This window comes from Chanos chanos, chromosome 1 (assembly GCF_902362185.1).
Source record: "Chanos chanos chromosome 1, fChaCha1.1, whole genome shotgun sequence".
NCBI lineage: Eukaryota > Metazoa > Chordata > Actinopteri > Gonorynchiformes > Chanidae > Chanos > Chanos chanos.
This window is the reverse complement of record NC_044495.1, coordinates 41,419,511-41,442,826: the sequence shown is the minus strand read 5'-3', so window position 1 is coordinate 41,442,826 and position 23,316 is coordinate 41,419,511. Positions and strand designations below refer to the sequence as shown.

At 41.2% G+C, this 23,316-nt stretch overlaps 1 protein-coding gene across 1 annotated transcript in view; it reads right to left on the bottom strand.

Moving 5' to 3' along the window:
* Positions 1-2,652: 2,652 nt before the first annotated feature.
* The window catches only part of LOC115828327 (carcinoembryonic antigen-related cell adhesion molecule 5), a 31,210-nt gene continuing 10,546 nt past the window's right edge, over positions 2,653-23,316 (bottom strand). Inside the window, exon 8 of the mRNA XM_030792318.1 lies at positions 2,653-2,893. Within this exon, the coding sequence (XP_030648178.1) occupies positions 2,653-2,893 (241 nt within the window). The remainder of the gene's footprint in view (positions 2,894-23,316) is intronic.

The window sequence follows — 23,316 nt, the reverse complement described above, 5'->3', positions numbered from 1 at the left end:
AAATAGATGTCTGCCCATAATTGGTAAGGTTCCAAAGCAAAGCCCACTATTCATACACCATAATCCTGGGACAAAATTGCCATCTTTAATTAAAAGAAAATTCAGAAATATGGGCAGCATTAACTCAACTTTGCAACAGAGAAGCCAACACCCTCACAAGCCAAGCAAGACCTCACTATTACTAGTGACAACTTAGGGGTACGATGACCCTTGAGGAACACAGACTACATAGGGTAAGCATCTTTGTTGCATTCAGCATATGGTGGTATCAAGCAAAGGGAAACTTTCAACAAGCAAAGACATGCTAGTTGCCAGTCACCCTTTGGAAAAACTACAGCATGAGCCAAGTCTGGTTACACTACCCCGACAACATTTTCTTGGTGTGTATGTGTGTACCAGTTGTTTCCTTGGGCATTAGGGGATTTATGACTGTTAGAAATATTTATCAGTGAAAGCTGTGTCTGACAAGGGAGGTTTACATTTCAGCCTCCTACCCAATGCTAGTCATGGGCACAGATAGGTTTTCATTGTTTCAGTATAAACGCTGGCCATGGGTTAATCCAATTTCAACTTCAGTATGGGGGGCTTGACATGACTATATTGTTTTCTTACTAATAATGCTCAACTTTTTTTCCTGAATAGGGCACTTTCTCCACTTCCAATTTTACACTGAAAATGTAACAATTATAGTTAAAACTGACCATTTCGATCATGCCCTGACATCCATATTAGGGCAATCTTCTGGGCTAACAGGAGCTGTCTCTTCATCCCCATCAAGTAAAACATGTACAAGTGCACAGCTGAAGCCAGAGAAGCGGGAACCCTCATGTAAGATACTGTGGCCAGCAATGCGCCCTGCTACAACGAACAGGCAACTGTCTGTAAAAGCTTTGGAGGGAGTGGGAAGTAAATGGTCTCTGTCTCCTTCCAGTACTTTGGTCTTGTTGCCTGTTCCTTCAAACAAAAAAAAGCATGAGACTTTTGTACAACCCTTAATATGCAGCCTAGAATCTACAGGGCTTATAAAGGATCATTCTGAACTATCTCAAATCCCTTCAAGGGGTGAATATTTTATTATATATATGTTCTCAACAGGCCTACATCTACTCATTACAGTCAAATGATCTTTACTTACCACCTCCAAAATTAAGACAGTCCATTCTGTATGCAGTCCACTGCAGTTGACAGGAAGTGTCTATCCACCCCATCCCCTGTGGCCATATCCCCTGAAGGAAATAAAAAAATCTTAAAGACATTCATCACTGAATATTTCTTGAATAATACAGGCAATAAACAGTATCAATAACATCTGCCTCCATATAGGAAGACTTCAAGGGGAGCAGACCACTCTTGCTTCTTCTTGTAAAATGACACAATTCCTCTGTTCCTTTCCTCCACATCAGCAAGGTTGACTGTCGGTCTCAGAGAGGGATTATTGATGTGTTTATCCCTCTTATTGAAGCAAAACTCCTTGAGAGCTTGCTCTGCAGCTAGAATAGAATAATCTGGATTGCGTACTAGATCAAAAAAACATCAGAGGAGACCTTAAACACTGATAGATGTCCCCTTAATTTACACCTGAAAACCTGCTTATGCTATCAATATATTCCTATATCAAGATATTTTTGAGTTTTATCTGGCATCTCACATAATCTTTCCTGTGAGCAGACCTCCAGAACCTTGTATGTTTATGGGTGTCAGCATCCCTAAGTCAAAGCATTGCATACATTTGTACCTCACCTTGAATTTCATTTTCATCATCTCAATGGCCTCAGGATGACTGATCCTTGACTGTGGTTCCTCCACAATATCTGGAACTGCCTCTACCTCTGTCACTGAATGTCAAAAGTAATTGCATAATTTAATTTAACAATACAAGCAGTTAGTAATTAAAAAAAAAAAGACAACAACAATGAATTAACACTACAAATCATGAAGTTGCTTTCAATCATTCAACATGTAATAACTGAGTACAACAACCAAATAAGGATTTACAATTTTCAGCTGACCTACATGAAAAAGCATTTGCAATTATCCTCAGCATTTGTTTTAGTGTGCTGGGAATAGCTTGATTAGCTCTTTAAATGAACAAATGACATAACCAATAGCACCTTTATAACACAATATAAACGTGAGATTTATAATCCCCACTGAATCATAATACCTAATCCAGAGCCCCAACTCACCACTGTTCTGTTGGTCCATGTTGTCCTTCATGTTTCCACTGTAGGATAGAGAGAATATGACTCCAAGTTTAATGATCTTAACTGATCCAAATTTCAACCACTGATTCTTAATACTGACATGCAGGTGCTCTTTATGCACATACGTTTGTTGGTTCATTTGACGTAGCATGTTGGCAGATTGCATCTCTTGAGAAAAATTCCATGCAATGTATGCACTTCACTGTAGTGGAAGACTGGACCTAGTGTAATATTAATTAAAGCTGTGTTAGTTACATTACAATTAGCACATTATATGGGTTGGACCAACTTCTAGGACCAAAGCAGAATGCAGAGCAAGATATTAATCCAGTGACAGATTAACCTGTGCAAGTCTGTGGGAGAGTACAGTAATATAGGTACACCAGTAAAATATAACACCTATTTGGCACCCCCTTCCCTATGTATATATGAACGTGTGCATGCCAACTCATACCGGGGCCACAGTGTTATCCAGATCTTGTTGAAGAGGGTGGATATAGCTGATTCCAGATCTGACAAAAGCCTGCTCTCTGATGTACTTAGCAGAGTATCCTGAGTCTGGATATTTGACAATTTCCAAGGCTTTGCTATTACCACTGACTGATTTTAAGAGGTCGAACCCTCCCTCCTCCTTAAGTTTTGGAAACTGCCCTATGAGGGTTTCTTCAAACTCTGCTGAATCTCCATCCCTGTCTAAAGAAGACACAATAGAAAAGACAAGAGAGTGAGTCATAGTTCAACTCTTTGGCATTGCTACTGGATTTTTTGAGAGGCTATATCAGCTACTTTGAAAACTATACTATATACCTGGAAACACAATGCGGGCCATGCCCAACCCTGCCTCGGTTAGCTTTGCTTTCTCAGCGGATGAAGGCACTGCAGAGGCTTTGACCGAAGATAAACAGCAAAATGTGTGAGCCCAAGGGATGACCCTGCCCCGATCGGGGCTGATCTAGCCCTTCTTTGGTGGACCAGGTAGGGGTGAAACAATCTGCTCAATTCATCTGAATGAAAAAAAGTTGTAATATATTTCTTCAATAGATTATAATCTTATTTGTTTACTTATAGTAATCATAGTATTCAATATGAAATTCAGTGTATAGCATGTTATATAGGTTGAGTATCCCTCATCCAAAAATCCAAAATCTGAAAATTCTCCAAAATACAAAACTTTGAGCACCAACATGACGCCAGAAGTGGTTAATTCTACACCTGACCTCACTTGCCCATGTGGGGCTCTGACGCTCTGTTGGCACCAGGATATCTTATTATGTATATTCAAATACAGTTGTTGCTAGATTGGATCAGCGGGAGGGATGGGAGTGACGCTCTGCTCCATGTGACGAAAGCGTTTGTATGCCTCTGATTGACTAACCCTAACATTTGGCTGTAATCATATCAGGTGTAAAATAAACGTCTATAAAATAAAACTCAAATTTTGAACCTGCTGACGAGCCAAAAGTTACTCACAGGCTACTCAATTTATGCTTTATACCTGTGTTTCTGGGTCTGCGGGAGGGACTTGGCTGTGTCCCATGCCCACGTCCAGCAGATGCAGATGGGCTCGGTGGTAGATGCTCTCTCCCACCTCCTGCACCTGTTGTCTTTAGTAGTTGATCTCTCCCACCTGGCCTCTGTGGAAACTGTTCTCTCCCACCTGGCCTCTGTGGAAACTGTTCTCTCCCACCTACAGTATCTGCTGATGTCTGTGGTATATGCTGCGTCCCCCCAGAATACGACAGAACGTAAAAGGTTTTTTTCTGTTTTTGTTTTTGTTGTTGTTGTTGCTGCTGTTGTTTTGATGGCCAAAGTATTTTGTCTGTATTTTTCATATTTTAGTGAGTAGTGTATAATGAGTCCATGCTAACCCAAGTGGAGAAACTGCATTCTGAACTGCCCAGGTTTGTGCAGAGTTTATCACAGGTGTAATTTACATCTGTTAACTCCAGCATTACTTGTGAAGTGTAATTGCATTTTTTTTGGGCAATTGTTGAATTATATCAACCGCAAATAGGGTGTTTGTAAAGCCCACACCCACTAGTTTGAATAAGGCTATATAAACACTTGTGAGTGTTTTACATGCCTGCTCTTCCAATGGATTTCCAAGTAAATCCAAGAACTAACATGCATCAAGCATTTCTCAATGTTCATAAACTTCACTGGCTTCTCACAGTAGTTAACATGCAGTGCAAAAGGTTTTAGAAAAGTTGTTTGTGGATACGTATATACAATAGGCCATAATGACCAGTTTAAGCGGGTTTACGACTGAGTAGGAAAATGCTGAAATGCCCAGTGAAGCAGTCTAGAGTGCAAATGTTAGATGGATATTTTGTTATTGTATGGTTTCTTATTTGTGTGTGCGCGTGTGCGTGTGTAGGTACGGTTGCTTATATGCAAGAGTATCAGCTAATCACTGCTCTACACAACCTTGTGCAATGCGGTAATGTAGCATTAATCTCTATTATCATACATAACCATTTAGATTATTGTCTGGACTTGTCTGTCTCCTCCTTTTGTTTGCATATAAAAGATCATTGCTCTCTCAAACACTATTTTTGTCTTCTTGCGCAGTAATAGAGAGAGACACCATCGAGTACATTACACAAGTCAGGCACCCTCTCCTGGCGTGTTATATTTACTGTCACCACCAATCCTCCGAAAATTAGTGGTGTGCTTATCTGTGAGCTTTACGCAAATAAATACTGCCGTGGACAGTTTGCAGTGCAGCTATTAATGATGTGTTCCACATCATTTCAGTGGAAAGAAACTTAACAATTAGGCCTATATGGTACAGCACAACATGTTCTTTTGGCGTTCCTAGAAGTTGCAGATATCGTACTTGATTCTTAACATTTTTGCAGGTAAATGTTTTGTATTGGTTGATCTGGTACATTGCAGCCTTCAGTACCAAGGTTAGCGTACAGCAAAACCTAGACTGCAACACTGTTGCTGCCCTCTACACTGTCCATAGAAATGAATTACGATGCCATGATGTTGTACAATACATAAAAATGTGGTCTTTTCTAAGGAGATGGATCTTACTTATTAAAAACAACTGTTTTATGCCTGGACATGTATGCCTCACTGTTTGCTCAGGCTTACTGGAGGAGATGATTCTTGCTTGAGACACACGCTCCTGTGTCTGTCAGCATGCTCGCACCTGCTCAACGCCCAAGTTTTTCCCAGAGAGGAAATTGGGTCTGTTTTACTGACCAAATCCTCAACAAATCCAAACAAGCTGATCACATGCATATGTCTGCATTGCCTCCATCTAAATATTGTGCCTCTATCGCCATGTGTCCCTGAATCTTCAATGCATCGAGTCAAAGGTGCAGAAGTTTGCGGTCCCATTCTTTTCTTTAAGTTTCGAATAACTCTGTTCGGAGGACCAGAGCCCCATCGCAGGCTTAGAAGAAATCACAGGAAGGGCACTTTTACTTGCAACTGAAATCAAGGCCAGACCTAAGCCCTGTAGGCTACTGTGTTCCGGGCCAGGTTTAATGTGCTTTAGAATGGCAAATGCAGACAGGACTGAAATGTAGGTTAAAGCTGGCCACATTACCCTATCAGTGAGTTACCTGTTCTTAAAGCACTGGCTTCCGAGAACGGGACACTAGAGCTCAGTTTAAGGCAAGAGAATGGATAAGTGCGTTATAGTGCTCTAATTTCTCCACAAGAGGTCAGCCTTGGACAAACAAGAGTGCTTTCCGGCATCTCACAAGGAAACATAAGGTTCTTCTTTAACCTGTCCATCAGATGGCGTGTCATTTTAAGGAGGCTCTATCCGCATTCAGGGTACGGACCACAACTCTCTCAACATGTAAAACTAAGACGCATGATCGCTGAGAAGGCTTCCAGGGTATCAAAAACCTTTCAGAAAACATGAAATGCTTCAGTTAATTTTTTTCAGAGCAACTTCATTTGAAACAGGAACGAAAATGAATGTCTGATGCACTTTTATCTGGTCAGTGTCACAGTCTTCAAAAGGCAGGACGCAAGTGCAGATGTGATTAAAGAAAAGTTTAATTTCTTCCAGATGGGTAGATACAACAAAGAGGTATAAAGTAAAGCAAAACCACGGAACAAGTTACGGATTTACACAGGACACACTAAGTAATCATACAAAGGTGAAGACTTTGCAGAGACAGACTGGAGGCAAGGGGTATAAATACATGGTGGAGACAGGTGAAAACAGGTGAGAGAGATAATGAACGGACGAGCTGGTGATTAGTAGACCGGCGACGCCGATCGCTGAGTGGTGGAATTGGAGGGGGGAGGCATCGAAGTCGTCACAGTCAGAATTGAATGTAATCAGAATTCTCTATTTAATAACCTATAGAATTATTTAACATACCTCAACTCCATTAGGATACCGGCCTTAAAATCAAAGTATATAATATATATATGAAATGCTCAAACACAGAGTCAAAACAGCTGCTTCACAACAGAAATTAGACAAAAATGTAATTCTACACAAAATCAACCACCTTCAGCCCTCGGCCATCTTAAAATTTTATGTTTAATGATTTGAAGTTTTTTGTCATGCAAAACACTTATTGTTGTAGTTTTGATCTGTTTTTTTTGGGGGGGGGGGGGGGGGGTTTGGTGTGTGAACTTTTTTTTTTTGAACATTTGAATGATTACCAGCGCTTTTTAAAGGCTGCTACCTCTTCCTCAGCTCTGTGGACATCTGTGGCTGTGTCTCTGTTTATAGCCACATCACAGTTCAGTCAGAGAGAAATTGGTGGCTTGGTTTATGAGGATGATCTGCTTCCAAAGGTATTTCGGATCAGATCACATCTTTAGGTCAAAACAGAAGAACAAATGATCTAAAACCCATGAGAACTGTGTCGGAAGAGGCCACAGAATCACGTGTATGTTACATGGCAGATAAAGCCCAGCAGAACAAGGAATGAGTCCATGGAGACATGGTCAGTGGTTCAGGTCGGAGACAGTGCTTCAGTTCTGTAACAGTGTGGGGAATGGGTTCCTGTCACAGACTGGGTCTCTGAATGCCATCTGAGAAACATCCGATCATATCTGAACACAGGTGACCATGAGTATTCCTTCACGGTTACTGTTTACAAGAGAACATGCCAGGTCACAGAGACAGTGCCATCTCAGAATTGTTCCGAGAACATGGCAGTGAGTTTCCTTTACCTGAGCATCCCATACAGTCTCCTGGACATTCAGCTTGACAGAGCCTTTAGGATGACCTGGAACAGACTGTTCACTGCTTGAGTTCATTTCTCTCTAATCACCAGAAACTCTGGGATGGGATTATGCTGACACAGACCAAAATCCCTGTGGAATGTTTCTGGCACATTTAAGAATTCAAGCCTTGAAAAATTCAAGATGTTCTGGAGGGAAAGGTGGTTGTTCTAACCCTGTACAAGATAGAGGTATCAAATAAACTGGCATCTGAGTGTCTCTTATTGGTTAAAATCAGTGTGAAGTTTGGTTGAACTTGGTGAAACTGTTTATAAACGGTTTTTGGAATAATGATCGTACACTGTGCATAACACAGTACATTTTGTCCTCACAGTTATGACTGTCGTAGTATAAGATTGTACTTTATGAGATATGAGTGACAAAAACATGGTGATATTCTTTTTCAGTAGAGATTATCATGTCCAAAGTCAGGACAGAGAGAAATATTTATGAAGTGAAACAATCTGTCACAATAAAATCACCATCTCTTTATCCTATACACACTAACCCACTTATCTTTAAGTACAGATCTGTTACACTGTGCTCCCTGATTCCTGTGTGGGTGCGTGTGTGTGTGTGTGTGTGTGTGTGTGCCTTTTATGGTGAGTTAATGATCTTGACATTTCCACAAATGCTGATAATATCTGCAGGTTCCTCCAGAGCTGGGCTATCTGTGAGAGAAATAAAAGGGTATCCAGGATTAGTCTGTTTATCTGTGTGTGCATGTGTGTGTGTGTGTGTTTGTCTTCATTCATCAGACAAAGGAGAATTTACATATTATACAGTACTTTCACACAGTACATTCTCTTTCTCTGTTTCTCCCTCTCAAGTTTCTGAATTTGATCTTGCTTAGTTTTCATCATTACCATTTTTATTTCTTCATTTTTCATCTATTTTTATAGCAGAATTTGTCTGAAGTTTCATTGCCTGGTGTGACCCCAGAAATACAGATTTTAAAGTCAATTCTCTCTCTCTCTCTCTCTCTCTCTCTCTCTCTTTATGTCTCTCTCTCTCTCCTTCCCTCTCTCTCACACACACACACACACACACACACACACACACACACACACGTACATACACAATTATTTTGCAAACACATGCAAGCATGAAGGATACTGCAAAAGGAGTGACCTGCTGGTGGCACCAAAATATAGCTGAGCTAAAACTTTCCCCATTTCACTGCTCCCTCTGTTCTCTCTCTCTCTCTCTCTCTCTCTCTCTCTCTCTCAGTCTCTCTCTCTCTCTCTCTATTTCTTACACACCCACCTACACTGGCCACACCCTCTGCATGTTTGACTTGAAATATTAATGTCAAATACGAGAGGGAGAGAGAGAGAGAGAGAGAGAGGAGTGATCGACAATTATATGAATAGGATATGACATCCATTTGGAGAATGCATATTACCAAACATGTTCTTGTGAAAAGTATGTGTCAAAGAATTAAACCTGAACTGACTAAAACTCCACCTGGAGGCACTCTAGTGTCCCATAGCTCTCCCACATTGTGTATCTCAGACCCTATCACATACACACACACACACACACACACCAACAAACAGCAGCAGCCACAGTTTCACTTGCTTTATTTCTGTCTCACACACATACAGATCAAACACTTTGCCCTATCATTAGCCTGACCCCATAGACTTCTGTGCTAAAGCAAAAGTCAAGAACTGGTTTACCCTATTAAACTGGGTCACCCCCCAGTGTTGCCATTTTAAAGTCTTACCCACTTCTCATTAGAGAGAAAGATTTTGCTCAGTGCCAGTAAGAGAGTGAGAACAGGGTTCATCTGGTTTAATCTGATAGATTAACATTGGTGTTAAACCACACGCCCGGACCCACACATTGCAGTCTCTCACACTACACCACCTACCATCACACCCAAAATGCCCCACACAGGAAGCTGTCTTCTCAGGGTTTTGCTCAAGCCTGTGTGAACAGGCATGGTTGGATTGCTTCCTACTAAGACCATGTAGCTGCTACCACAAAGTCAATAGTCATCAATAAAAGGACTGACAAACATTAAAGCAGTGCATTACTTTTAAAAGCCATAGACATGTGATTGATCCATGGTGCATTTGCTCAACATCTAATAGCCTTGGGGAGGAAATGAATTTCTGCAGAGTTGTTTGCTGTCAATATTGATGCTGTTTTTTCCCCCTGTCTCTCATATGGTGCTCATAGGACCTTACTCTAGAATGATATGAGTAAAGTTTGGGGAACTGCACGTAAAAACATGTTAAACGTTCTCTTAAGACGTTTCTCAATATTCGTCCTCTGAAGTTCCACATATAGCCTCAGGATTTTGTGGCAATACATAACATATGGTAACATCCTCTTATGTACTGCAAGAGACCGGAAATTAATCATCCATAGGAGGTGGCAACAGTGCCGGGAAAACACTGCAAAAACTGTTTAAACAATTTCCCATATAAATCCTGGAGGAGTGTTACAGCTGCAGTTCCAGCGAAATTTGTGAATGATTCCACGTAACAGGGCCTTCATCCTGAAAACATTCAATGGTTACATACAAATATATAAATATACAGCTCACGCACTGCTAGGTTTTCTACGTCTGAAAGTGGAAATTCTGAGTCAAACAAGTTTGTTTTTATTTTTTATTTTTTTTCAAATCTCTGCACAAATGCTTTTGGAGAGCTAGACATTTAATCTGACCTCCATTGGGACCTCAGGTGGGATCCTGACCGTTCCTCCTGGTCACAGTAAACCCAGGTGAAGAGATCAGAGATGGCATTGCAGAGCAGATTAGATATCAGCTGCAGCCTCTTGACTGTGTTCCCTCTGTCTTGCTTTGTACAGTAAGAACCTTCTGGCCCCCTGCTCAAGCTGTGTGGTCCCTGTTCATCTTTGTTGTCTGTGTCCCACCTACGCATTTGTTCACCCACCTACTCACACACACACACACACACTCTCTTCCTCTCTCTCTCTCTCTCTCTCTCTCTCTCTCTCTCTCTCTCTCACACACACACACACACACACGCATATGGACAGACATCCACACACACACACACACCACTACCCCTTTTCATCTCTTCAGAAGCACTCGTGCACACCCAAATAAAAGAGCCTGCCAAAGCAGCAAACTGCTCTCGGCTGCTTTGAAGAACTGAAAGTGAAACCGAATAAAAACCTTTTTAATCAGTTCATGATCTTGGCATGATAAAACCACTGTGTTTTCATTTTAACAGAAACTCTGTATTTGGTGGTTACCAAGTTACACAGACCTGAACAAGAGTCCAAAAATACTTAAATATATATATATATATATTTAAAAAAGCCATTTCAAATATTTCACCCAATCACCAAATTCTCTGTGCCTTTTAAAAAAGATCTACTCCTTACTGTACAAACACCAGTGAAATTTGCCAAGCTTGTTTCAATAATAACAATAATAAACAAAAATAATAAAGTAAAATATAAAAAACTTTAAACTTATGGTAAATGTTAGTCCAAGATATTTGACATCTATATATTTTACAGAACACTCTGTTTAAAAGGCATAGAAGTAGTAGAGTGCCAGAGTCATCTCCCCTGGCCCATAATGCCAGTCACTGCCAATCACTGTGTGTGTGCGTGTGTTTGTTTTTTGTTTTTCCTTTGTAGGCGTGATAAGTAAAAACAATTCAGCTGTTTGCACTGGTTCGTTACATATTCATTGCATAAAAACGTAAGAAAGATTACGTCCCTGAATCAGCCTCCGGAGGAAAACCAAGGCTTTGAATAAATGATTCTGATTCGACTGTCCAGTAATGAGGACCACAGGATATTTCTCTATATCATATATATGTATGAATGGCTTGTTGTCACTGTTCCATTCTGAATGCATTGACGTATGAAAATAAAGTGACACACAGTCAAAATATGCCTTCCATATGTCATCCAAGTGGAATAGGACAGACAATACCATTCATCAGTAAGGCCTTCTCTTGTTACTCTCCAGTTATCACAAACACAGTACTGTACACTTTAATTAACCACACATGTCATTATCTGCTGACAATGACAACAGTGATTATTGTTCATTAATTGTCACATGTACTGTAGATTAATTCTGACTGTGAGTGTTTCTCACAGCGGTACCTCCAGACTGAGACACACTCAGGTGAAGCAGGGGTTGTTGTAGTCAGATGAAGACCAAGGTCATGTTGTGTTTACAAAGACAAACAAAATCATAGACAACCCCCCCCCCCCCCCCCCCCCACCACCACCACCACCACACCCACACACCCACACACACACACTCACACACACACACACACACACACACACACACACAAACAGTCTGTCCTGTCACTGTGTGCTGCAGTTTAGTGAGTCAGAGAGATGTTAGCAGGTACATTCCTCTATAATTACACACAACATGCCCCATCCTGCTCGCTTCTCACATTACTACTTTATTGCTACAAAGAAAAAACTGCTGCTAAAACCCAGATAGTGGATTTGTTAAACTGATTTAAACCTAGCATAGGGCTAAACCTCTGCCACTGTGTTGGCTGGTTAGAGCCATTAAACTCTGGCTTTAACAAACTGTCCATGACAACCTCAGTCAGTTAACAAGTCAGTACTCTGAATAGAAATCTAAATTTCACTCGTTCTCACTAATTAGAAAAAGTGTCAGAGGAGTACACAACAAAACACTGTTTATCAATGAACAGGACAACATGAAGTATAAAGGTAAGATTGTCCAATGGGAAGGATTCTAACTCGTGTCCTGTTGGTCTGTTTTGACCTTTTGGGTCAAAGGTATTCGGCGAACTGAAAATTCCTGTTTTGTAGGACACCACCCATGTGTCATTTCACTCTAAATCAACACAACGACGGAGGCCAGACTCTACCTTCATGACACCTCAAACACTGATGTAACCTTGTCAAAAGATGAGACATTTCTTCACTCCCTAGAAAGCCAAAGCCTGAGGTTTCATAAAGATGGCACGTCTTTAATCAGCATGACGTTTCAAACCGACTCACCCTGCGGTCTGTGGGCCCCGTAGATATGACCTCAAATCCTCTGCTTTTAGCACCACGTGTGTTTAGCAAACATCACACAATCTAAACATACATTTTTTTTTCTATTTTACTTCACAACTATTCAAAATTCAAAAAGCAAATGAAAGCACCCCATTTCATGGTTCACTAAAACAAAACTGCTACGAGGTGATTTAACCATGACGCAGTGGTATGAATTTGAGCTTGTTTGCAAACAAGCATTATCTGTGATAGGCGTGGGTTTTCTTTTAATTAATTAATTAATTTATTTTTTAATTTGCTTCCTGCTGAACTCAGATATCTCTCCTAAACGATTGGGGAGGGCAGGAATTTCAGTGGTGGAGATGTTGATTACCAGATCTGATATACTAATATATTTGATGGTGTGGTCTGTGTGTGTGTGTGTGTGTGTGTGTATGTGGATAGCATGCTGGGTAGGAAGGTTCAGTATTAGCACCAAGACAGTGATGAAATGTATTGGAGAGAGTTTTTTTTTTCTTATACTGGGTGAGTGCCTCTCCCTGACCTTTTTGCCACACTGAAAGCCAGTGCCGTGACATTTTCTCTGTACGAATGGTACTTAAGGCAATTGTGTAGGAGGGAGCATGAAATGTTAACGTTTGTGGGAAACTGCTTCATTTACACTGAGTCATCTCCACTTCCAGTCAACTCCACGACATTCATGCCTACTAATGAGTAAGCGCTGGAAGAACATCACATGTCATGTGTCCGTCTCTGAGGAAGTTGGGGAGATGACATCTTTCCTTCAGACACCTGTGTCATAACTACACAACACATTCTCTTAAAATATCTCTGTGTATGATGTGCAATGCTGAATGTGCAAGATGCTTCTGTACACAACTAAAAAGAAGTGTCTTATTATCTCTATATCGAGAACAAGAAGTCATGTAGAGCTTTGTTTGTACAGAGGATAACTTAAAAAAAAAATGAAAAGAAAAAAGAAAGAAAGAAAATGAAAAAAAAAGTGGGGAGAGAAGAAAAAATGAGGGAGTGAAGCATCTTTGCATGTCAGATGCTGATTATCTAACTGTCTTGGGAATGAGTCCAAGAATCTAGTCAGTTTAGGTTATTAAACAAATCACGATTAGAATGGTATTTCTGTTGCATACACGTTGCCCGAAAAAATCGGATGTGTTTACATATGAATCGATATTGGGATCACATGAAACCAGCAGCATAAAACACAGATTGTGACATTCAGCTGGGCTCAGCTCGAGGCCCACTGCAGCACTTTGATCTGCCCCTGTGCTCTGACACAGTGGTTCTCAACCCCAGTCCTGAGGGCCCCAGCCTGCACGTCTTTGTCTTAACTTTTCATCATCACAGTTGATTGGGCTAATTGAGGGCTTGACGATTAGTTGATCAGTGGAATCAAGCGTGCCAGTCCTGAGCTCAGAGGAATTAAAACAAAAACGTTCAGGACAGGAGGCCCTCAGGACTGGAGTTGAAAACCACTGCTCTAACAGTTTTGACAAGGCAGGAGAGCATGAGTTTAATCCTTGAGGCCCACATGTATATGGATGATGTGTATGTGTGTGTGTATATATACAATAGTATACATAATTTACATTGGTAATAACCCCACATTAATGGCACCCAAACTTGCTTTACAACTTGTCTCTAACTCGACCCAACATGACTCTTGTGCCCCTTTCAGATTTTGAGAGATTTATTGTCACGTAGACAGTTATGCCAACATCTGGTGTCCTTGGGTTTGAAAGTAGTAAACTGTGCTGTTCACACGAAACCACTGAGTATTACCTGCATCACTGTTCTCAAAGAGCGCACACCACTTAAACTGTAGACAGTAGTCTGCTGAAGCCTACTAAAGCCTAAACTCATCGTTGTAGTAAACTTTACATGCTAAACTTCCATTGAGCTGACAAAGCATGCAGGTAAGCGTTATTTAGCACGTTCACATGGGAGTCTTGTCAGACTGATGATCAGCACAGCACGAGCAGTTGTTTTGACATACGTCATAAACTGCCATTAAGCAATTTCCTATAGCAACATGTCCGGGTTTTTTTCCTTTTGCAAACTAGACAGTAGTTATTTGAATGAACAAGCTAGAAAACAATAATTTAGATGGAAGAAAGTGAAATATCTCGAACAGGGTAATAGAAAACTGCCTCATACAATTTGCTTGGTTTACAAGGTGCTTTGATGGATTACTGAGCTGAGCTGGCATGTATAATGTACTATTCTTGAAGCTTTCATTAAACGAACAATGTTCTGCTGAAAGTATAATCTGCCTTTGTTATTTCTGAGGTCCCGTTTATGCTTTCTTTCTTTTACAGTACATTTGTTGTCCTGGTAATATTGCTTTGTTAGTCTGAGGTATTCTCAGTGAAACATAGTCCTGGCTGGGGGTAGTAGCCACAAATTAACTGGTCTCCGTCACATACTCCATGTAGGCCTACCTTCCCAGAACAGCGAGCTTGTAACAGGCTTCGTATTGTGTACAAAACTTTAGGAACTGAATGTTAAACACACTTTACTGTAACACAGCTTTCTGACAAAGCACTTCTCATCACAGGAACAATAGCCATTTTGCAATATATGTTCTTCTCTGTACTTGCGTTCTCGTGGACTTGTGAAATATCATCAGTCACGGCCGAAGTACTGTTCCATTTCAAAGTTCACATTTGGCCAAGAGCAGATCAAATACCCAGATGTGTTCTCGATTCCTGGGTTTTATCAAGGAAGCAACAGGAGGTGACTTGTGTGGACTTGGGGAGTCAAGTTTCCCAGAATGCATCTCACCAAAATTTCACACAAATAACAGTAATGGTGACAGGCGAGCTACCACATAACTGTAAGTTTCATATTATGACTGTTGTTCTGTCTCTAAATGTAGTTTTTAAGATTTTTCAGATGAGAAATTAATATTTCAGAATTCGAGTATGGGTCATTAGTGCCTCCTAGAAAGTCCTAAATGTTCGGAGATGTGACATCTACTAGCGGACTGAGCTAGCTAGCTCCAGAGCCTCTAGCCAGCAAGAACGCTGCTGTTTCAAATGCAGTTTGAGCGTACTGCACCCTCACACGTCATTGGGAGTCCAGACTCCCAAGTTGAACTTACGAGTCTGAACTCCCAAGAACGGGAATATGTACTTGGCGTACCTCATATTGAGAAACGGCTAAGAACAGATCAAATACCCGGATGTATTCTTGATTCATGGGTTTATCAAGGATGCATCAGAAGGTGACTTGTATGGACTTGGGGAGTCAAGTTTCCCAGAATGCATTTCACCCAAAGTTCACGAAAATAACGGCAATGGCGGCAAGCGAGCTACCACATAACTGTAAGTTTCATATTATGACTGTTGTTCTGTCACCAAATGTAGTTTTAAATATTTTTCAGGCGAGAAATCAATATTTCAGAATTCGAATATGGGTCGGTAGCGCCTCCTTGAAAGTTATAAATGTTCGGAGATGTGACATCTACTTGTGGACCAAGCTGGCTAGCCCCAGAGCTTCTAGCCAGCAAGAACGAAAAAGAAAAGTTAGAGTTCTGTTCCAGTTACTTACAAGCACCACACCAAGACTTATTTTACATTTTACACGCAAAGTTCATCGCATGTACAGTTTTCATTTACGCTTGTATCCTTAGCACCTGTACCTCAACAGAACCTTGTTCTCAATGCCGCGGTAAGTTGAGTCACCGCTGTGCCGCGGAATGAGAGATTATGGCAGGGAGGGTCCACTGAGTACTGACACTATATCAATGATCCACAGCAGAAAAACATCCGGACCTGCAGGGACACGTCTTGGCAGCTTTAAACCACACCACTAATAAACAAGCTCACTGCTCGTCATACACACAATCTCTGTCTGAAAGAGAGCGAGAGAGAGAGATTTTGGGGGCAGGGAGTGGAAAGGCAAGAAGCTTGTGGGAGGTATTGGCTGAGTAAACATGTAGCTGGGATGTACAATTAAGAGGCCGAGTCTGCGCGAGTGAAACTTGAAAGTCTTCATTTTGTGAGTGGAGGCCGTCTGGTAAAAGACTTCCTGATGCATGAATGGAGAAACAGCTTGTGAACCCCAGAGGCTAATTTTTATAAAAAAAACATTCTACAGTCTATTGGACATGCACGTGCAGGTATAGCAAAGGCACACTACGTGACTCAAAGTCATCACAGCATGTCTAAATATGGATATACATGCATTCTCTAATACAATACCTCAACCGACACACACACACAGAAAGAGAAAGAGAGGGAGAGAGTGCTTACACAATTTTACAATAGCAGGTCTAAATCTGTGCATACTCACATACTCTTTACTATGACACCTCTACATCCATCCCAGCAACACACCCACTAACATTACAGCAGTAGCTCTCCACACACATTCAAAACATAGATAAACTAATCAAACAGACACACACTTAAGACTGTCATTGACACAACTACATTTCAACTCTCTCTCTCTCTCTCACACACACACACACACACACACACACACACTGAACACAGGTTATTATAAAGTGGAGATAATGAATGCAGTACCAGTCAGACAGCCTGGGTTTCCCACCACACACACACACACACACGCACACTGTAATAAGGTTCCATTACTGTTTCACTGCTAAAACCTCACATTTATCACAGAGACTATACTCTATGACAGGGCGGAGACTTGTGTGTGTGTGTGTGTGTGCGTGCGTGCCTGCGTGCATGCCTGTGTGTTCTGACAGTTACAGATTACTCAGGGGCATTTTATAAACATTTACGTTTATTGAACTGTCTTTTACATTCAGCTACATTGTTCCACAATGGTGCTATTGTGAGTCTACTTGCCCAGCAAGCCCTCTTCTCTAGGGGATCTGCTATGTTGACTTAAAGCAAATGAACTTGTCAAACTAGTCACGTCTGACAAGAGACTTACCGTTCGACAGTATTTACTACTGAATCCTACTCATGTCATTAAAACACACAGTCTTCAGTATTTCATTGGTGTATTAAAAAAACAAAAACAAACAATCAAACAAACAAAAAACAAACAGGTGAGGGTGACATGCTGGGGGCGCTGGCTCTCACTTTGGATTTTGAAAAGCACCTTATGATTCAAAGACAGAAAGAAAGACAAAGAAAAGGACTGAAACATTTGGATACAGTGATATGTGGTTTGGCCTGGGAGGCAATCTTTCTGTCACACTTTGTGTGATGTGTTTTTGTGTGATTGTGTGGTGTATCTGTGTGTGTGTGTGTGTGTGTGTGTTTGAGACAGAGAGGAAAGCCCCTAAATGTAACCAAAGAGGACAGAAACTGTGTGTGGCTCTCTAGAATAGAATGTCTATCAAGGCTACAAGGAGTTCAGTTGTAAAGGGGGACTACAAAAGGAATGCAGGGCTCATTTCCCCCCCCCCTCTCTCTCTCTCTCTCTCTCTCGCTTACACACACACACACACACACACACACATCTCACAGTGAGTGAATGAGTGAGAAAGAGAGAGAGAGAGGGATGTATTTGCATAAGCACAGGTAAACATGTACATAAACAAAAGGCTGGGTTTCCACGTCTTGTGCTTATCCACGTGAGTTCACTCAACTCTGTGGCCCTGGAACGTTCTGCAATCCACACTCTTTTCTTTCTTTCTTTTTTTAAGCACCAACATCACCTCAGGACAGAACAGATGAGGAGAAGACGAGAAAAGAGAGGGAGAAAAAAAAAGCAGAGAGAAAATGGTGAGGGAGAAGGGTGGAGTGTTGTCCTCGCTCCCAACCTCTCTTCCTCATGGCTATGTAATTAACACACACCTGAAAGTCATCCCGCCTTTTCTCATATCATTCAAATCCAAACAGCCATTCAAATGAAAAGGGAAGACACGTGATTGGCTGTTTGGAATGGCAAAAAAAGTTTTGAGCTGCAGAGGTTTCATTTTTAGGCTGCAGTGTGCAGTGCAGAACAAAATGAAGGAATAAATTAAATAAAAACAAACACCAGTAAGACAAAACAGTGAAAAAAGATCTAGTAAATACATTGTTAATTGAAAGAGATAATAACATGGCCCGTTTTGTAAACCACCTGACAATGACTTGAGCTAAGACTTGACACCTCAATAGAAATAAGACGATGATTGAACTCCAGTAGTCAAAACTGAATCCATTTCATATTCACTTCTGTACTGGGGGGTGGGGCACATTATCTTTGGTTTCCAGTTTTACGCTGACAGAGTCGATTCTGGACATTAGACCCTTGAATACCACAAATGCTCTATCAAAAAACATTAAAAATTAAAGAGAAGAAAAACTGTTTCTTAATGTTCTCTACAATTTCATCAAATGTGACTTCCTCACAAATCCACTGTGATTTCTTGCGGAAGATTTCTTTCAAACTGAAAAATGCCTCAGCTCGTAACGTTTAGAAGCCACAGCTGAAAACCGCTGGTGCTCCCCACAGTGCAGACTAAAGCATGATAACTGCTAACTCCCATCTCTGCCAGACTTTTCCAATTACAACAGCTTCCAGACCCAATGACCACCGCCACAGCAAACTCCGTGGCCAAGAACTCCCTCCGCACTGAATCCCCACAGTGAAGATATACTGCATGTATTTTCACATTGATCTGTTGTAAGGAGTGTATTTGCAAACATTTGTGTGTGTGTTTGCAGTGGTTTTCTAATGTGTTGCAGTGCATGTGTATGCGTGCGTGTGTGTGTGTGTGTGTGTGTGTGTGTGTGTGTGTGTGTGTGTGTGTGTGTGCATGCTGAGACATGCACGCTGGAATGCCACTCACACAAACAAACACACACACACACACACACACACACGACTCCATACTCTCATTATCTCAAACAAACTACTTCTGAAACTAAGTGATAAATACATTTATGATTTTACATTTGCTGATCAAGTGCATTTAAAGCTCAAACACAGTTTTAAGATTTTCAAAATACATCATATAACGTTAATCTTAATTTTTAGTTTTTTAGACTTAAATCAATAAAAACAAAAAAATTAACAACAACAACAACAACAACAACATCAATAACAAAAGAAGACACCTCTTATTTAAAAAAAATACACATTTGGGTTTTTATAACAAAAGTAACTGCAGAGAACTGCGTGTGTAGGTGTCAGATAACCCTTGTGCTTGTTTGTAGATTTCAGGAGGTTTGACGGGACTGCTGAACTCAAGGTGACATTTAGATCCGTCTGGTTTCACAAGAGAGATCCATTCTGGAACACTCATATAAACACTTTCCCGTGGCAACGCCCAGAAACAATGCGGCAACACTTTCCCTCCAAAACCAGGGTACACTGTTTTTTTTTTCTAAAAAAAAAAGGGAGAATAGGAGGGAGAGAAAGAGAGCGAGAGACACGTTTAGAGAAGGGGAGCTGATGGCTGATTGTGATGGTCTTCAGGTTACATCTGGATTTTTTGTCCAGATTTTCTTTTTTCTTTCTTTTTTTTTTTTTTTCCTGGTGTTGAGAGAGTCCCACAGCTGGGCCCAGTCGTGTCCTGTGCAGGTATCAGACAGGCAACACATGCTGAGGGCACCACCAACTGTTGTATGATGGGTATGGAACAGCCCCAGGTTCAGCTCAGACAATGGTCTGACAATCCTCTGCTGCATTTTAGGATATGCTGGGGGGGGGGGGGGGGCGTGTTTAAAGCCGTATTGCGTTTCCATGGGAACAAAGGATCATGGATGTGGAGGGTCACTTGGGGCAGATTCTTAATGTGGTCCACAAACTTCCACAGTCCTCTTGTTTACCTCTGTATCCCGAAAGGTGTGTGTGTGTGTGTGTGTGTGTGTGTGTGTGTGTGGAGGGAATGTTCCAGACAGCCAACGCGTGGGGAGTGGCCTCCTGGATAAGGCGTTGAGTTTTGGCATTTAAGCCTTAGCACACAGTTTAGCCTCAGGGTGTGTTTGACCTGCACAAGCAGTTTTTCCAACAGACCTGATGGATTTTGGGTAAAAAAAAAAAAAAAAAAGTCAATCCTATGGGGGGGAAAAAGGGAGAGAAAGGTTATACAGCTTCATCTCCATATCACACCTGGGAAACAATCATTAGCCACAACACAGGACACGACTGTTATTAGAAACTGACAAACGACATGGTGCTGTCTAATTATGCTAGTCAGAACTGACTGTTAATCATAAGTACTATTCTAATGTCGGCTTGGTTTCATAGTGATGACTCATTAAAGAGTTATAGTGAACAGGGTGGAAAATAGGTGAGATTCTTTTTAATTCTGACATAGATTCATTCAGCAAAATGCCAGGCAACAGTTTGGCTTTCCAGTTCCTGTTCACAAAGATTAAAAAAATGAACGAAAGAAAGAGAATGACAAATCAGTCATTCATTCTTCACACAGAAAAGCAAAGCCACACCTCCGTTAGTCACTGGATACACTGCAGGACTTATTCAATCACTCGAAATGTCAGAGCAACTGTATTCAAAACCAGCACATAATCAGACCTGAGCCCTCCCTGCCCTCAGTCAACAGTCTTATCGTCTGCCTTTAGGGACCAGCATGCGTGTGTGTGTGAGTGTGTGTGTGTAAGGGACTCATACACAGAGAGAAGCTTGCTCTCTTTCTCACACACATGGACCCACACATACAGACACATATACACACAGCTGATAAAGACAGTGGGGACTATCTATCCATCTATCTATCTATCTATCTATCTATCTATCTATCTATCTATCTATCTATCTATCTATCTATCTATCTATCTATCTATCTATCTGTCTGTCTGTCTGTCTGTCTAACTGTCTATCTGACTATAAGTCTACTGGTGTCTGTCTGACCTGCCTTTTTGAAGAAGAGGTTTCAGTCATTCCCCAAACACCACACATTCTGTGTCATCTCTCAAGCATTCCCACTGCTCTCCTCTCACACATCTTTCAGCATCACATGAAGTGTGTGTGTGTGTGTGTGTGTGTGTGTGTGAGTGTTATGTTGTGACACACAGATGTCAAAACAGCATATCTGTCCCACCCACTCACACAGAAACACATACAGTAAATCATGTGACAATAGCTACTGTTACCACCCCTGATACCACCAGCTTGTTATCCAAAGACCCATACAATGTGACAAAGCCAGATACTCCATCTTACCCTCTTCCCCCCAGCCTGTTTTGGCCCCGCTTCAGTATGGGGATGGGACACTGGAAAAGAGACAAAACAAAAGGCAATGAATGAAAAGATATACATATACATATTCATCCACAAGTAAAAACATGATCCAGAGAGATAAGCAGTGCAGAGGGGTTATTTTTAAAGGTCTGAGTGAAAGATGTTGTGTTTAATGTTGGAGATTTGGGATTTATGTATGTTATTGGCTCCAGTATTTTAAGATTTCTGTTCTTTACTTTAAACATCAAACATCTTCAAAGCATTACAGAGCACCTTAAACTTTTTTACAAACCCAGACACAAACAGTGTTTTTTAGAAACTCAAAGGATCATCAGAAACAAAAACAAAAAAGTGGTTTACCCTAGTTGTCTTTACTAATTCAACCAGTAGTCTAACAAATATTTCAACTGTCAACTTTCAGCTGCTCAACCCATTCTCTGCTCTCAGGATAGGAAAGACTGGGGATTGAGGGAGATGCTGTTTTGATCTGCAATTCTAACTTGGCTTAGCAGGATTTTTTTTTGTCAATTTTTTTGTTTTTTTTGCCAATTATGCTAGCATTCAGAAAAGGGGAGTAAAACCAAAATGATATTGCAGTTAAGGGCAGATAAGCAGAGGAACACTGCAACTGTAGCACACAAGACTGGGTGGAGCAAAGGTGTGTGAGAGAGAGGGAGAGAGCGAGAGAGAGAGAGACAACTTGTATGGACACGAGTAGCATTCCTACCATATTCTCAACACCACCATCCTTCCTTACCTCATCATAAAGAAAAAAGAAAGAGAGAGAAAGAGAGAGAGAGATTTCCAAAGAACAGCTTAAAAAAAGTCTGACTCTCCTCTGGCATGCTCGGATCACCCTGTGTGACAACCTAAACTAACAGGAGAAGTGTTGTCAAACTGTAGCACACAGAGCTGGGAGGAGCAAAGGTCAGAGAGAGAGACAGAGAGACACAAAGAGAGAGGGGAGGTGGTAGGGACAGATATGAGGGAGGTCACTGTAGCCTCTGGAGATGGTTTTTAGGTTACCCTGGAATGCTGAAGCACAGCTCAGCCTTGCTTTGAGTGAACAGAGACAGAAAAACATCGTTTTTTGCTGACAGGAAGGTGTGAGAGAGATGTATGTGGGTCGGAGAGACTGGCTTCCTTAAACAAACTACGTGAGATGCAAACACACACTGAAATGCCCACGGTGACATAAACTTTACCCCAGCAGAAACATCACAGGAAGATCACGTCTCTCTTTTTTATCCAGTGATAAAACAACCAACTCTCCAGTCATCAGAGACTCTACCTTTTACCATTGTTGACCTTTTTACAGTAGACATTGACTGAAAGCAGCTTTACGGGAAACCATGCCAGATGTCATCGATGGACAAAATTCCCCATTTCTGTGAGAGGAACCAACCATGAAAGGAACCAAGACTCGAAAGAGGGAACCCATGCTCCTCTGGTTGTCAGCGGTGGCAATCTCACATGCCCAGTGTGTCCCGCTAGCAAAACCCCTCAGTGTTACCCAGTCTCATGTAAGAAACAGGTAACTGGGTAAGTGACCACAACCACACAGAGGATGTACTCATGCACATCCAGAGCACGTGCAAACGGGAGAAAAGCACTGCTTTACTTTATCACGATCAAATTTACAACATAGACTCTGTCTTACCCATTTTCTAGTCTTACCTGACTCGATAAACTCTACGTTAAACATACTATAGTCTTATTTAATTGTATACAGTTACATGTCATAGTCTTATCTGAAGGCACATAGTCTATG